This window comes from Temnothorax americanus, unplaced genomic scaffold, assembly GCF_048541705.1.
Source record: "Temnothorax americanus isolate GAGA-0224 unplaced genomic scaffold, ASM4854170v1 Scaffold72, whole genome shotgun sequence".
NCBI classification, from domain to species: domain Eukaryota; kingdom Metazoa; phylum Arthropoda; class Insecta; order Hymenoptera; family Formicidae; genus Temnothorax; species Temnothorax americanus.
Genome location: NW_027509795.1, coordinates 201,998 through 218,726, shown reverse-complemented (window position 1 = coordinate 218,726; position 16,729 = coordinate 201,998). Strand labels below are relative to the sequence as shown.

At 38.5% G+C, this 16,729-nt stretch overlaps 1 protein-coding gene across 2 annotated transcripts in view; it reads right to left on the bottom strand.

The window, feature by feature from the left end:
- LOC143906518 (cell adhesion molecule 2) overlaps positions 1-16,729 on the bottom strand; it is a 102,770-nt gene that overhangs the window by 27,094 nt on the left and 58,947 nt on the right. For both annotated transcript variants that reach the window (XM_077422654.1, XM_077422655.1), the window contains exons 2-3: positions 7,769-7,974; positions 734-869 (exon numbers count right to left, since the gene is read on the bottom strand). In XM_077422654.1, coding sequence (XP_077278780.1) covers positions 734-869; positions 7,769-7,974 — 342 coding nt within the window. The remainder of the gene's footprint in view (positions 1-733; positions 870-7,768; positions 7,975-16,729) is intronic.

The following is a 16,729-nucleotide window of genomic DNA, read 5'->3' as shown; positions in this document are numbered from 1 at the left end:
CCCGGGCCCCGACACCGCTGCTGCGCGCATTTTGTTTAATAATTTGTAATCTACGTCACGTCGTGATATCCCTACAGAAGCTGTATGTGCTTATTTGATATACGAGATTTTCCCTCGCGCCAGAGACAGCTGGGTGTAATAGCTTACGAATAATAATATATTCTCTTTCAGAATTTCGAATTCTTAAGGAAATTACGATAAAATATTTATACCGTAATTATGTCCATAATAATTTGATCGCTATTAACCCTCTGATTACTCTATACCCTATCATAACTTTCTTATCGCACGTACTTTAGAGATATTAACTTGCTGAGAATTTTATTTTTTCATCTAGACTTAATCGATCGTGTTCTATATAAAGCTTCAAAAAATATAGCAACTATATATGTGTATATTATATTTTAAATAAAATAAAAATTTAAAGAGAATTTTACAAGAATATAGCGGAAAAAGAAGCATAGATGTTTGTCTGTTAGAAATGGGCGACATGTATCTTATTGGAGCGTCATAAAGCACATCGATTTTGCGATTCGTAAATCTTGTCTTACAGTCAATCGTTGATCCCTATGTTGCTTACGAAATGTATCACTTCGAAATCGAGTACCGAGATAAACGGAGAAAACGCGTGTATATTTCAGACAACCCAGGAACAAGCGATTTATCTTCGACTACTACGGCAAAAAGTTAAAAAAAAAGACATTTTCAACGGTCGACACGCGCACGTACTTACCGACTACTTCCATCTTGGCCCTTTCGATCAGCGTGTGGTAGGAAGGGCTGCCTGCGGACACCTCGCACTTGTACATCCCGGTAAGCTCCCTGGACACGTCCACCAAGGTTACGTCGTGCGAGTTCGATTTGGAGACCTGTAAAACGCGAAGCTTGATGTACCGTACTCCACCTATGCCCCGTTCTCCGTCTTCGCCATTTTGATCTTCCACTCCACGATCACGATCCGTCTCATCCTTCCGCAGTCTGATTTTTAGCGGCGCCGTTACGCCGCGCACAACGAAAAGTTTCGACATTTTCCACGATAGAGATTCGCGTCAATATAGTTAGGGACGCTCCCGCGGACAACCGCAATTTTCCAACCTTCTATCACGCGGGAGGTATTCTTATGCAGATAAAATTTGCCGACATGAAATTATTTTCGCGTGATCTCGTAAGAATTCATACAGAACTTTAGCGAACGTCTACATTTAACATTTTCCAATGTTGCTCCAATTAAACTTCATGCTCAGCGATCTTCCCGAGTTGGGAGAAAGCAGTGAATAAGACGCGAGGAATATTCATTACGAATGGTTCACCGCCTCCAGGTTAGTTAACGTTCTTTTATTCTGCCTCGCGATAAGGTTGTCGCTATTACAAAATAGCAAGACGACGGAAAAGTAAATTTTCGTGGAATTGGTTATCAGTCGTGCTTGCACTTAGTTATCCCGTCGCGTCCACCGGTTCGGATAGGAGAAGGAAGACGGTAATAAGTATTGATCGTGCATTCGGGTAACTTCGCTAAAAGCGCGGATCCCGGTGAAACTGTCACTGAAGAGTAACGCCGTTCGCGAAGATTCCTTTCAAAACGACATTCCTCTCGGAATGCTTTTACAGACGTTTGAAGGAGCTGGGGGAGGGATCTGACGATGCGAGATATAGATTACAGCACGGAAAAGAATTTTTTATTGAAACATCTTTGGTGAAAGCATCACGTCTTATTGTTAGCTATCTCTTAAGCCTGATCTACAATGTGTTCTTTGCTTCCTGTTTTCTGCTCTTACCTCTTTGCGACTATTTCGTATTTCGCAATTCCGTCGCGTAACGTGATGTTTCTTGTCTCTTCTGAAGTTCGTCAATTTTTATCTTCGGCGACAGAGAACAAAAAACATCGCATTACGCGGCGGAATTGCGAAATACGAGATAGTCCGCAAAGAGGTAAGAGCAGAAAACAGAAAGCAAAGAACACATTGTAGATCAGGCTTTAAGTGTCGGAGAACAAAAGACGAAAGTTTCTTGTCTTCCAATATCGGTGACATATCACTGATTCGAAAAACACGTGTATATATATAGCGTCTACGTCAGAAGTAACTTGGCAGCGTGCTTTGACTTCGGTTGGGTTCGGGGAGCGCGCTTTTAGCGCTATGAGCGTGCTCTGTCCTTGTTCAACTTTCAGTAAGTAACAGAGACAGAATGACGTTGTCAGCGCTAATAGCGTCTCCCCGAACGCAGCCTTCATATGCTACTTTCCGAATACATGCCGAGAAAACATGCATATTTACCACGAGAACTTCGCAACGTGAAATTTTTTCTGAAAGCGTTAAAATTTTATATAAAAAGTTGGCACTGAAATAAAGCCATGCTTAGCAAGTTTTGAACAAAAATAAAATTAAAGTAAAGCATAACTTTGCAATAGCTTAAAAACAAATAATGATTTAGAAGATACAATAGAGGGACATATATTGATGAGCAAAATAATAGAAACATATATTGTAATAAGTTGCAACTTTAATTTAATTATTTGTACTTATAATTGAATTTTGTGGAATATTTTTCTCTCTCGTATTATTATCAGCGATAAATAAATTGACGTCTTATTACAAAGAAATTTCGTTTTCTCTAAAAAAATTTCAAATTTGCGAGGATTAATCTAGCGCCCGTATCTCTTTCTCATTCGATATCCGCGTCAAATCCTCCTGGTATTAAGCATCGCCGATATTGCTCTGCATTTTGTACCGCTGATCGATTTTACATCCGAGCCTTTTCACGTTTAAATCTGGATCCTACGATCCGTCCGTGCTCGTTTCTTTTTGCGACACCGCTCTCTTCCTCTTCGCAGGCATTTATATTCATCGCGGCGAGCGTCTCCGCCTCCTTTACAAACTATATCGGATGAGGGGACAGGTCTTTTTCATCGTTTCTTCCGCTTCTGGCATCGGCATGGACGAGATGCTCGATGAAAAATAACATTGAAAAGGGTTGCGAGTATTCGGATCTGCCGGGGCGGAAACTGCGGCAGACACGTGTTACCTGCTCCTTTATGAAAAGTGTGAACATGCATCCCATTTTTCAGTCCGCATTCTACATTCTTGATTAAATGAAGTCACACGAGCGTTACATACATGCATGTACATAACATAACGTATATGTTAAAAAATCTGTACCGATTTAAATATGAATGGCAACATAAAGATTTCGATATTGTTCATATCGGATATTAATTTTATTTTCAAATATCAAATCTGAATTTGAAGAGAAACATCTTAATATATATATATATATGTATATTTGATAACATTAATAGATTTTAAATAATCAGTAATGAATAAATTTTTCACGTCAATAAATTAATTTGCATCATTTATATATAGATCGGAAAATAAACATTTCTAATGCTACGACAAAATGCTTTCGCAAATATCGCTTGTACTCAAGTAGAATTATACTCAACTATATATGTTTGATACTTTTTTTTTCTTTAAAAGCCCGCGGCAGCAATATTCGAGATTTTATTCTTTGTATTTGTTAAAAAACTACGAGGGTACAAGCGAGCTATTCTCTCTCGATTCATCGATTACATCGCAGTAACAATAGCTCAATACCGTTACAATTCTTACGGACCATGACTCACGTGGAACAAATATCGCCTATTCTTATATCGACTGAAAATACCCGGTTGGAGATATACGAGCCAATCGGGATAGACGATAGAAACTTAATCGAATAGTAAAAAATTATTATCCTAAATCTTCGGGCGCGCACACGAGAGAGCGGTGATCGCATCTCATGCACGTACTATCGAACGTTCGTACGAAGCCGAAGAATTTCTCCGTCGAGTTTAGCTTGGCGATAACGCGACGATAATCGACAGGCGGAGTATTGTTAAGTGCGGTCCTATAAAAAGACGAGTTCACCGATATGGCTACTACACGATCGCGGTAAAGCGGATAGTGATCTCATTGTAACTGCCGCGACATCGGAAGCGAATGACCGCGAAGATGCCTTCCGAGTCCACTATCGGCTATTTGCCGGCATTGATCGTTGTAAATTCTCCGTGTAAAGATTACGCGGATATACTTGCTGTTCTATCTGACTCAGGATGCTTTATACGCTCATGAAAATTTCCAGCCTGGCTTCCTATCCTGTCTCTCCAGCTCGAGCCGAGCTTAAATCTTGTGCGACTTGCTCTACTCTTATATATACTCCTATACGTGTGTCCCGCCGTAATTCACCGAGCAGTCATTCCCCGAATTAATGTTCATTCGTTAAATTGTTCTAGAAGTTATGCATCATGTGGGGAATTGCCGACAGTTTAATGTTACTAACCATCCCGCATTCGGGTCGGATCTTTCCGAAATGACACTGTTGATGTAATGGGGATTAGAGATGCGAAAATCATGTTCCGGTGTCACTTTCTCAAGCGTATTGCGAGGCGCGCAAAGTGAGAATCTTGTAAAATAAGACTACAAATACAAAGTTCCAGACAGTTGGAAAAATTGAATCCTTGCTGTCCCACTTGAATGAAGAATCGTCTTCAGATGAAAGTCCCTGTATCTGTAACGTCAGCGTCACTTTGTCACAGCTTCTCTCGATAAGTTTTTTTTCCCATATCATTTTCCTCCTCTCATCACCCTTGTCTCACGCTTAGAAATATTTACGATTCCAGAAGTCACCTGACACTTTTCAAGCGAATTCCACCTCGTTTTTCCACCGCTATTTCCACGTTGCCTCTTGCCTGTTCCTTGATCGCCTCTCTCTCTCTCTCTCTCTCTCTCTCTCTCTCTCTCTCTCTCTTTCTTTCTCTCTCTCCCTACCATCTTGTCTTCCTCTGTTTTTCTCACCCTCAATAATTCATTTACACTTCCATACATTATGCTCCTCGCTCTCTGCAATGTTTTACCGATTGTCCGATCACGTTTTCTCCCGCCTGTCCTTTTTATCCCTCATCATCTTTCACATTCTTTATCATCTTTCACATTCCTTCTCTACGTGATGCTTTTTTTCCCTCTAAACTTCTGGCCCACATTTGCGGTCTGCACGATTACCTCTTTGCCCTAATTATCAGTGAAGCACGTCACCCCGATCCCACGCGAGTATTTTCCTGCAGGACTTCCTTTGAGTCGTCGAACAAAGGGCTACGGGACAGAAAGCAAAAAGGAAGCCACACAGCGCTGGACGCTATTAAATGTACACGCTATACCGCGGTTATATACGTCTTCCTTGCGCGTGCGGTGTTTCATATCTAATTGTAAGATATTTATTAGCTAAATCATATTGCAAACTGTAAAATTTATAGGAAGAGAGCGGATATCAGCGAATGATTGGTTAAAAGAGTTGTTATCTTTTTCTTAAATATAGATATATTGAGATTTTCTGTCACATATTTATCTCTCGAGTGTCGACTAAAATTAAACTTTTTAAACTCTGTTAATTTTACGTGAAAAATATATACGAAAATTTGAAGTTAAAGTAAAAAACAGAAGGTTAATAATATTGAAACTACTAATAATCACTAGTTTCAATAAATCTAGAATAGTTCGTCAAGCTATACATTAGAATTCTTAATCGCTACATATAGATTAGATTTAAGCCATCGCATATTTATTAAATTAATGTAAAATGTACGTGAATACATTGCAATGCCAGAAACTCTCCGCGTTTCTCATATATACTCAATAGAAACATGCATCTAGGATTAATCTCTAATATTTTTCTTCGACGCGCGCGCGAGAACGTTATACAAACCTACAGGATATTGCTTTCGCGCCGAGTGCTCTTTGTTGCGGAAAGAGAGATTCCATTTTCTCGAGCGTCGGAAAATTTAAGGAGAGTCGCACCTTAAGAGGACGCGAGAAAAAGGGACGCGAAAGCGGGAAGGACGAGCGAAAAGGGGGAGGGGGCAGATTCGCGACGCGATTGCGGCGACGCGTCGCGACGTTGAATCGACGTCCGTAAAACACGGAACTCGCTTGACCCAGGTTCAAACCGTGTCGCGGTCGTAGTACATGCCATAAATCAGTCTATCGATTCTATTCCTCCACCCGGCACCCGCGAGGAGGAAACTTTTGCCTTCGTCGTGGCTATACCGGCGGAAAAATGGAGGCACCCCCGATGCATGGGAGATTAGAAAGGGCGGTTGGGGAGGGGGGGAGGAGGAAAGGAAGATCAGTTGTCCAGGGAGCAGGCAAGAAGTTTCGCCTTCGGCGAGAGAGCGCCGCGACCAGATCTTCTCTCTTATCGAATCTACTTACAGGCTGTGTTTTCCGTAGAAAAATAGATTACGGTCGGATCGGGGCGCGAGTCGCAAAAAGATAGCTCGTCGTTTACTCGCGAGCGCAAAAATCGGGCCGGCTTTAGTTCTTATCTCTCGACGACTCTTCAAAAGAGAGAGAGAGCTCGTTTGATAAATGGATCTAACGCAGCGCATCGATATGCGCATCCTTCGGAGGAATACAATTTATGATACACGTCATACAGCGAGAATACAAAACGTTGCGATTTAAGATATTAATCAATCAAACTTCAAGTTTCTTTGTGTTATTTAAGTTACGCAAGTCGTTTTGCTGAAACTTGAATGTCGATGATTAAATTCAATATAACAACATGAAATTGTTAATTTCGAAACTTGAAACTTTAATCTTATTTATTTAAGTATTATACGGCGTATAGGATTTTTTTCATGGATTGAAAACTGATTTTGATTAAACTCCATGTGTAATGTGAACTTCATGGTATTACCGAGATTAGTATACCTAGTATAAACTTTCACGAAAGTATTATTAAAGGGATAAGTTCTTTATCAAGTTGTAATTGAGAAGTTGTAATAAAGATAAACCTGGTCGGTGATTCGGTTATTACTTTAAGAGGGGCACTGAAATATGCGGGACGTCTCAGAATCATTTTATTACTTTTCTTAGCTACTGATTATTTCAAATATTTTTTCACAATTTGATTATATGCAAACTTTATTCATATTTTAACACTACGCGGACACCGTGGGTCTTTTAAGACACAGTCAATTTTTTTCGTATTTTACAGTTTTCTCCTGACGTTTTAACACTTAAAAAAAAAATTGCAACAGTTCCGGCCTTATGTAAGTATAGAAATAACTGTTTGAAACCTTAAAGATAATATTTAAATTTTTATATATTTTTTGTAATACAGAAATGTTTTTGAAAACTCTTTAGACACAAAAGTCCCAGGGATTTTTTTACACATAATTAAATCTATAATTGCAGAAAGAATGTGGGAACTGAGGATTATTGCTCTTTACAAAAGATGAAAGAAATTACTGAAACATTTTATTTTTTCATAATTAAATAATTGAAACTTTTGGCGAATTTTATACTCTTAAAAATGTTATTCAACCATAAATAATTCAGACAAATTTTTTGTTCTATCAATCAGCGATTGCAAATCTATTGTGCCATAACTCGACTTTCTCTAAATAATGGAGAATTTTCACATATTTGTATTTGTTCATAAATGTACGATATTTGATTTTAAACCAATGTTGGCCAAACGTATGCCAGCCGTTTACATGTATAATTGCCGAGTCAGATATCTATTATCTATGTCCTTTTTTGTTATGTGAAAGTCAAATTATAACGAGCGCGAAAAACGGAGTCACCCTTGTGCGCTGAAAGAGGGTAAGGTAGTGAAACTGAACGTGCACCGCGAAAATAAATTGTGCGAATTTTATCGAATCCAGGACTCACTTAATATTACTGTATTTTATATATAATAAATATACATAGACACTACATAAATTACTTACATTGACTTGTATGTCAGACACTTTGTAAGTGGCGTAGGGTGGTTTGCGGTCGGGGTTGAAGTGATAAAATTCGTTATCATTAAAAAGCCATTGTATAGAGTACAAAGGTAAGCCTTCCAGATCGTAATGGCATGACAATGTTACGGTATCGCCTGATCTCACCATGGTCGGTACGTTTATCGTCAGATCTTTCAAACCTGTTGCACCTGCAAACAATAAAAAAATCTCGCTATGAAAGACGTTCGATCGATGCGTATATAATAGAATTTCTTGTTTGTATGAATGAAGAGTATTTATTGACATTGAATCATAATGAACAACAATCGTGATTAGAATTCGCAAAGTGCTCACGGTTCATGCATTATTCTAGCAATGCATTTACGTAATAGCCAATAGACGCGATGCGTTTGATTGATGCACGCTATCTCTGATTTTAGGATTAAGCGCCGGTTAAAAACTGGGACAGTCATAAATAATTCAGGTAAATTTTTTTATGTCATTTTTCATCAAATTTTTCAAAGTTTTAATTCGTGACGTGATTTAGTGTTCTATCGATCAACGATTATAAATCTATTTTGCTACTATATAGTCGATTTTCCATAAGCGATGGAGAATATCTAAAAAAAACTTTAGATATTTGAAGTACGCGGTTTATGCGGGAAATAGCAAACTACAAACTAATAAGTATGCTTGTATATAGATACTTTATTTAATTTTTTATCAATTTTAAAAAACACGTACCAATTGCTACAAGCAGTAATAAATACAAAGTTTATAGTGTTGCTTTTTGAAATTTTACTTTCTATACGATCAATTAATATGCACATTATTTGTGTAATTCGCACATTTTTTCTAAATACAGTACTTATCTACATGCTGATATAAGAGATTGCGATATTAAGCGTTATTAATAATAACTTAGTAATATGATTTTATTGATCATGTTCTCTCTTCGGATTATGTATTTAAATGCATAAAGGTAAAAATATAAAATTGTAAAATAATAATTTTTCAAAAGTTTATTTGTTGTTGCTGAGCTAGGACTGATATTTCCGTTCAGTTGTGTTTTATTATTCGATAGGATACTGAGAGAACGAGGAATATATTCCTGGAGAGACATTTCTCCTGTAAGATTAAGCTTATATACCAATTCTATTTCCATTCCTTTTTCCATTTCGCGAGGAAAGATATTTTGCTTTCTAAGCATGATTCCGCGCAGAGAGAACAGTTTTCAAACTGCAATGTCATCAATTCAAACAAGAAATCAATTGACTTAGCATCGACAATTATATACGAGTTCATCGATAGAGTAATAGGATAATAAGAGAGTTTATCTTAAAAAAGCATGATTTTGTTATTATTAGAATTAATCTTCGAAGAAAACAAGAATGATTATTGTTTGATTGATACAATGACATATAATACGTATGTTAATTATTACAATTTGTAGAAATTGACTAAAAATTTTACATTAACATATGGACACTATTATCTACTTATGGAGGATAACAGATCTATTATCGTACACAATTAATTCAATTAGCATAACTGATTGCGTCTCGTCAACGTTTGTTAAAGTGCTCGATCGAACAATATTGTAGCATAATATATGTAATTTTCGGTGTAAAAACTATATTGGCGCGATTAACACTAGCAATACATGCGAACTCGGGAGAGACAGCATTTACATTTTTGTATATATTTTTTGTACTATCACGCCAGGATTACGCGCTCTGGATCAATAAATGCTGATGAAAATTATATGCTTATAGTAAAAACGGCGAATAAAGGCACAACTTGCACCGCAATCGTGATGCGGTGCAAGTTAATTTTAACAATCCATTTTTCTCGAATCTTGCTTGTTCGTTTTCTGACATAAAATAACGGGACGATAGATAGAAATAGAAAAAAAAAAGAACTCGCAAATGATTGTCGCGATCGGAAAACGCTTTACTCGCGCTCAGAGCTCTTGCAGTCGCGCGCGCAGAGCGTTTCGAGATCTCGACGGCGTCGAAATACGGTTGTTTTTGGTAATTTCCAGTCGAAACCCTTGCGGTCATCGGTACTGTCGCCGCCGCTTTCCCACATCGATTCCGAGACGCTCCGAATCCTATTCCGGCGGAGCGATCAAAGCGAAAAGGCAGTCGGCAGCCAGCGGCGGCGGCGCCTAGCTCTATTACCGTCTAAGAAAGAGAAAGAGACAACTACGATCCTCGTGCACGATCCTCTTTGTCCATCCCCTGGAGAAACCAATTACAAAGAAGAAAGTGTGCGCTATCGCGCGCCGCGCGAGTTAAATTAATTCGATGTACGTGTTAGTATTGGGTTAAATGCTTTCGATAAACTTTGCCTGAGCGCCTCGTAAAGGACGCCACGCGTTTGCGGTACAACTTATTCCGAGGTAAATTTTATTCACGCCGTCAAGCTAGCCCGGGAAGTAGAACTCCCGGCGGCCGCAATTCCGTAATTAGTATAATAAATAATCTAGTACGAGAAACGGTGAGAGAGAGAGAGAGAGAGAGAGGGAGAGAGAGAGACGTAGGAACGTTTACATAACGTAGGTGCATCTCCTGCATGTAACGTAGCACTCCTTGAAATGGGATAAAAATGCATGAAACGTGCGCCGCATAGGATGCGCTCTCGCGAAACGTGGAAACATATAATGCTTTCCCTACCGCGCGCGTTACCTACGAACCTTAAATGGATTCATAATGCTGCCGGGGGACGATCGTCGACATTACTACGCGGCGATTAAGTTAGCGACGACGCTTTATCTCGCTCTCTCGTCGCGTATTTCACACTCGCTAATCAGATGGAGATTTACGCGGATCTTAAATGTGGCGTCGCGTCGCGATGAGAATCTGGACTATCTATAGAGCAATTTACTCAACAATCTTGTACACAAGTTAGTCAGTTAAACAGAATAGAAACTTGTAATATTTCTGCGTTTCCTCAAAGTTTCATTAGTTTTAGTTATATCTTGAATTTATGTCGTATTCACCGTTTCGCGTAATGACGGATCATCGCTCAAGCGACGCCTCTCGCACTGCTAACGTGGAATTGCATGATGGGCGAGCAAATGGAAATGCATCTTCGCGATATAGCCGGGCGTAACCGTGCAAACCGGTGGAACGTCACGATTAGACATTTCGCATATGGCGGCACACGATGCCCGCGAGACATTTAGTTGCTCGAGGAAGTGTTTCGGCGTGCCGGGCACTGTTTATTTTCGCCATTAAGCCGGGGAAATATGGGGGTTAACTGCTACCAAGAGCCCCAGATCGGTGATTAAGCAATAAATAATTCCAAGGCACGGAGTGTCGCGCACTAAGCTGCGCGCACAGATAACGCACCATTATGTGTGCGCTCGATCCCCCGTGCTTTTTGAGAGCGTAACGGCAGCGTAATTTCCGCGAAAGAGCAGGAGATAACATGCAAATGCTGCGACATCTCGTTTCGCAGAATGCTCTCGATACTGTAGCAATTTATTATCCGTAAAAGGGCGGGCGCGTATAAATTTACGTATATAAATATACGTAAAAGAGATATATCACGTCCAAGTAGGCAGATAACTAGATTGATTCATACCGGCGAAGTTAAGACTGTCACAAAAACGATGCCGTCTCTCTTTCTTCTTTCTTTCACCCCTCCTCAGAGAGAGGGAGTACCTACACGATATTAATTTCTTTTTCCCCCAAAAAATTATCTCTTTAATTAACGTCAAAAAGAACCATAAAACATTTTTTTTACGTTATGGGGTGTATTTTCTTGATGGGTTGTTTTTCTGCAAATACTTATAATTAAACGATTTTATTTTGGAATGAGAAGTGATTGTTCGATGATTTACAGTGTTAAATCTTTTGTAAGATTCATAATACACTGATGCAGATATTACAATACATATCGTTATACATCTTTTCCAAATATTTATATATTATTTAACAGAATTTATTTTATATTACATATTGTATTTGGTCGCTCACATATTATCTAACGAGCTTTATCACTTTCACAGCCAAGCGGAATAAAAGAAAATTACGCTTTCGGGTCATGGCTGTTTTTTTGACCAGTTGTATTTTATTGTTTTCCTTTTTATAGCTTTTGACTTGATTACTTGGTGTATCATTTACGACACCTGGCCTACGTGGTTAGATTCTAGATGTATCGTAAATGATACACGTGAGAGTGTTAATAATAAGTATTAATCTCTATTGCTTTCTGACAGTGTGACTGTTAATTTTACAATATTAGAGATTAATAATAATAATAATAATAATAACAATAATAATTATATTAAAGTTCAATAACTTTATTAAAGTGCAAGAGATGAAAGATGGTATACATGAAGTCGAATGTGATAGAGAAAAGTTAAGGCATCAGCAATCATGCGGTGTATAAGGTGTATATAGTCCTATAATATAATATAATATAATAAGTAGTAAAGAAAATAAGAATAAAATAATAGTAAATAGTAACAAAAATAATATTAATGATAAATTCTACATGAAGAGACAAGACTTCGCATTAAGACTTCGGTATACGAAGAAAATACAATGTACAATATACAAAATAACTAGAACGTTAAATGTCTCTCAAAAATATTTTATACTATATTTTTTATATTAAAAATTTTTTTTTCTGATTATTAAGCACTTTTCTAAATTTTAGTTACGAGATAATTTGAATAAATGACAATTGTATAATAAGAGATATCAAATGTGGAATGTCATACGCAGTTGCTCCGCATTTCCATAAAATCAATTATCCAAATTTGCAAATTTTATTCTGCGGGTAAATAATTAACGCTATATTTAAAACAGACTGAAATTTATTTAGTCTGTTTAAAATCGATTTATTTCGATATTTATAATCATCAAGTTATATTTTTATTTCAAAATAAAAGAAAAATATAACAACAAACTTTGGCTAGGGTGATATTTGTCGCAATAAATTCTTTACAGTTATTTAATAAGGATGCTTATTGACATCCAAAAAGTTAAATTTATTATCGATTTAAGTATGTGATTTTACTGTTAACGCGGCAACGGAGAACTGCATTCAAGACAAACAATCGGCGTGCAATTTGCTGAAATAAGTATACAAAATTCACACAAAAATATTATTGTTAAGCTATCAAAATCTAGCCCGACTAAAGATGGCATCTTCTCTCCACTTAATTGAGAAACAAAAAAGACAGATGAGGTAATAAAGAATAACCACCTAACTGTTAACAAGAACGTAAAATAATATTTATTATATATGCTTATAGTCAAAGCCCGAAACGCGGGCATTCCTAGGATTGACTAGTCAATCGTGGGGAACGACCAAGCGTCTTGGTCAAAGCCCGAAATAAGTTTTGCGTTTCGGCTTTCGACTAGTCAATCCTAGGAATAACTAATACGGCTGGTCAAAGTTAGAAACTAAGAAAAATCACTTTGGACTTTGACTAGTCAATCCTAGGAATAACTAATACGGCTGGTCAAAGTTAGAAACTAAAGAAAAATTACTTCGGACTTTGACCAGTCAATCCTAGGTGTGGTTTAATTCGGACTGTGTGACTGTTAACAAATAAAATCAATATTTTTTTTACTAAATTAAGTTCTTATTGTTAACATAATGTAGCTTTTTATTTACGTTGTAAAGCGAAATTATAAAGTACATGCATGGGGGGGGAGTGCAGGGGAGAAAAGCCTTCCTGTTCACGTGCGCTCACGCATGTAAGCCCCCTTGCACCCCTCCATGCATGTGCTTTATAATTTTGCTTTACAACTTAGCATGCACTTTAAGTAGTAAAGCGAGGTCAACGTGCCTACCGGGGGGGTGGGTGCGGGGAAAGGGGGAGGGGCGAAAGCCCCCTCCTCGCACTCCCCCGTGTGCGTGTGTGTGTGTGTGCTTCCCACGCATAATTAACCTAAAGAAACTCGATTCAAGCAGTTAGGTCTCACGCTGGGAGTTTCTTTAGTTTAATTATGCGTGGAAAGCACACACACACACACACACACACACACACACACACACACACACTTTCGGAACTTAATTTAGTAAAAAAAATCTTGATTTTATTTGTTAACAGTCACAAAGTCCGAATTAAGCCACACCTAGGATTGACTAGTCAAAGTCCGAAGTGATTTTTCTTAGTTTCTAACTTTGGCCAGCCGTATTAGTTATTCCTAGGATTGACTAGTCAAAAGTCGAAACGCAAAACTTATTTTGGGCTTTGACCAAGACGTTTGGTCGTTCCCCAGGATTGACTATAGTCAATTCTAGGAATGCCCGCGTTTCGGGCTTTGACTTATATAACATATATATAGAGATGCCGTTGAAGCATTTTATACGAAACGTAACGACTTTTCCAGGCAAAAATTTCCATGTCCCTTTATTATTCGCCTATTACGACCTATGTCGCACTGTTTACGATAGCCCGTGATGCCGTATCGGAACGCTATATAGCCTCAGCTTAATTACTATATTCCCAATAAGCGTTTGCAAAACCTGCGCTCGCTTCGCTTAACGAACCCCGGCATAAAAGAAAACAAGCATTTCTTTCCCGATGTCCGTGTTGATTACAAAATAACAGGCTTTATTGGCTATTATTCCGATCGCGGGCTAGGGTTTCGCGCCTCCGCGCTGCACAGCGGCGGCGGGTTGCGATCCCGACATAAAATACAAATGAAACTCGCGCGCGAACAGCCGCGATTGCCGATATAACGTTACACATAAACAAGATACGACCAAAACGTTCGCCGGGACAGCCGCGTAGGGAATCGATGATAATCCCGGCGCGGATCAGCCGAACGTTCGTTCGTAATGCAAGGATTTTGCCATTTTTATTATCGATCGCGTATACGCGCGTTTACAGGTCGTCCCGTCGTAAACGTTGCAGGGATCTTCGCGATATATTTACAGCGTGCAGGCAATAATGCATAGTTAGCGCGATGTCGGCTGAGCGATGGCTCAAATCGTTAGGCAACTTCGGCGAACAATTTGATACCTGTTATAAGTACGCGGAACGGTTACGCTTGTGCGTTACGTCGGAGTTCGTTCTGCCGCCGTGTAATATTACCAGTGGTAAAGTTGCGCATCGAGTTGAAGGGGAAAATTATACAATATGTAATATGTATAACGCTGCATGATGCGTTCGCAATTAACCCGTCGACGCTACGTCTGTCGAGCAATATATTAACGTTTTTGCTTATTTTTTCTTTCTTTTTTATTATACGGCGAGAGAGGATGCGCGGCGTAAGCAATTTTGCACAGAGATATCATATTTGGGGACAGACTCCATTCATTTAATCTCAGTGTCCTCTGTAATGGCAGATATGTTATGTATATTTCCGGGGGCTAGGTAAATAGGTACACGTGACAAACGGACGGACGGGCAAATTCAGATCGGCGTGGTTCGATGAAGGTAAATGGCGGAGGGGAGAGGGACGAATACTTTCTGCGCGGGTTTATGAAAAAAGCAATTGAATGTTGAGCGCGTGTGCGTACGCGCGTGATCATGTTACCCAAGAGCATTCATCATTTATTTCCATACGACCAGACATGATATACGGCGGGGGGTCGATATAAAGGGGATGACTCGGCCGTCAAGTGCGTTGCTGTTTTATTTGCCGCTTTTATTTCAAGCTTCCGTTCCGAGGATAGGTCTTTGGGGAATATAATGACGACGACGAAAGGTAGGAAAGGCACGTAGAGAGGATATTCGTACGTCAATATTTTCCGCGCGTTTCCATTTATAACGCTAATAAAAACGCATTCCCGTATCATCGATCGTAATGTAGTTATAGTTAGCAATAATAATGCAGATATGTTTTGCAACTAGAGACTCTGCCACTTCGTTCGTCGTCAAATACGCCATCAAGCTTATCGAGGATTATGCCGAATTTACAGAAGCTTTTTATAGGACGTTTTGAAATTACATAAAAATTTCCAAATTGCGCAATAAACAAGATATCTGCTTATTGATGTATCGTAAACGTTTCGTGCAATTTGCGGGGACATTTAAATATGGGGCGTACTAATTAGGCGGGTAATTATCGAGGTTGATTGGTAGGTGGTGACGATACGCGAGCTAATAATGAATATGGATAAATGATAAGCGGCTCGTTATTGATTTCACCACGATTGAAATTATTTCCGCATCGTGACATTTTTGTCGAGCAATTAGTAGAATTAAAAAATACGTATGGATTATTATACGTCAATTTTCAATCTAGTATCAACTTGTAAATTAATTGACATCTCGTTTTTACAGCGATTATTTTCCCTGGAGAATTCCGATTGTAAAAAATTATTACATTATTAGATAAATTCACGTATGATATACGTATACGAAATATAATGTCGATCAAACGTGCGTCGAGAGAAATCTTTTTTGGTCCTTGTTTTTTTTTGTACATACATACATTTGTAAACTGCTTATGCAAGATTTCGGATACGTTCCAATTTTCATTTAATCGTCAACAACGTTCTCGCGAAACAGATATTTTTATGCCGCTATTGGTGCTTTATTGTGGAACTTTGCGAACGGAGCTACATTTGAGCGGCTTCCATTATTATTTTCACCAAACAAATTTGCGCAGCGGAAATGCGTTATACGGAATTTAGAGATGCGAGAATGAGCACAGGTATTCTGTGCCAGCGCTCCCTTCCTCCCTCTCTCTCTTTCTCTCTCTCTCTCATTTCAATTCGGGAAAATGTCATTAATATGTAAGCACCGACATATCAGATTACCAGCGGAACCGGGCACGCGAATTTCGTTATTGGTAATGAGAAACTCGTGTGTCGCATGGGAAATTTTGGAAGCGTATATTTTACGATGATATACCGCAGAACTGTTAATGTCACAAACTACTCTTTTCAGTAATGAACATTAGATTTCGCGAATTATTCATTGATAAAGAAGAATCTTAACAAATTCGCGTATTGTTGACAATTTTAATTAAATATATATTGAAA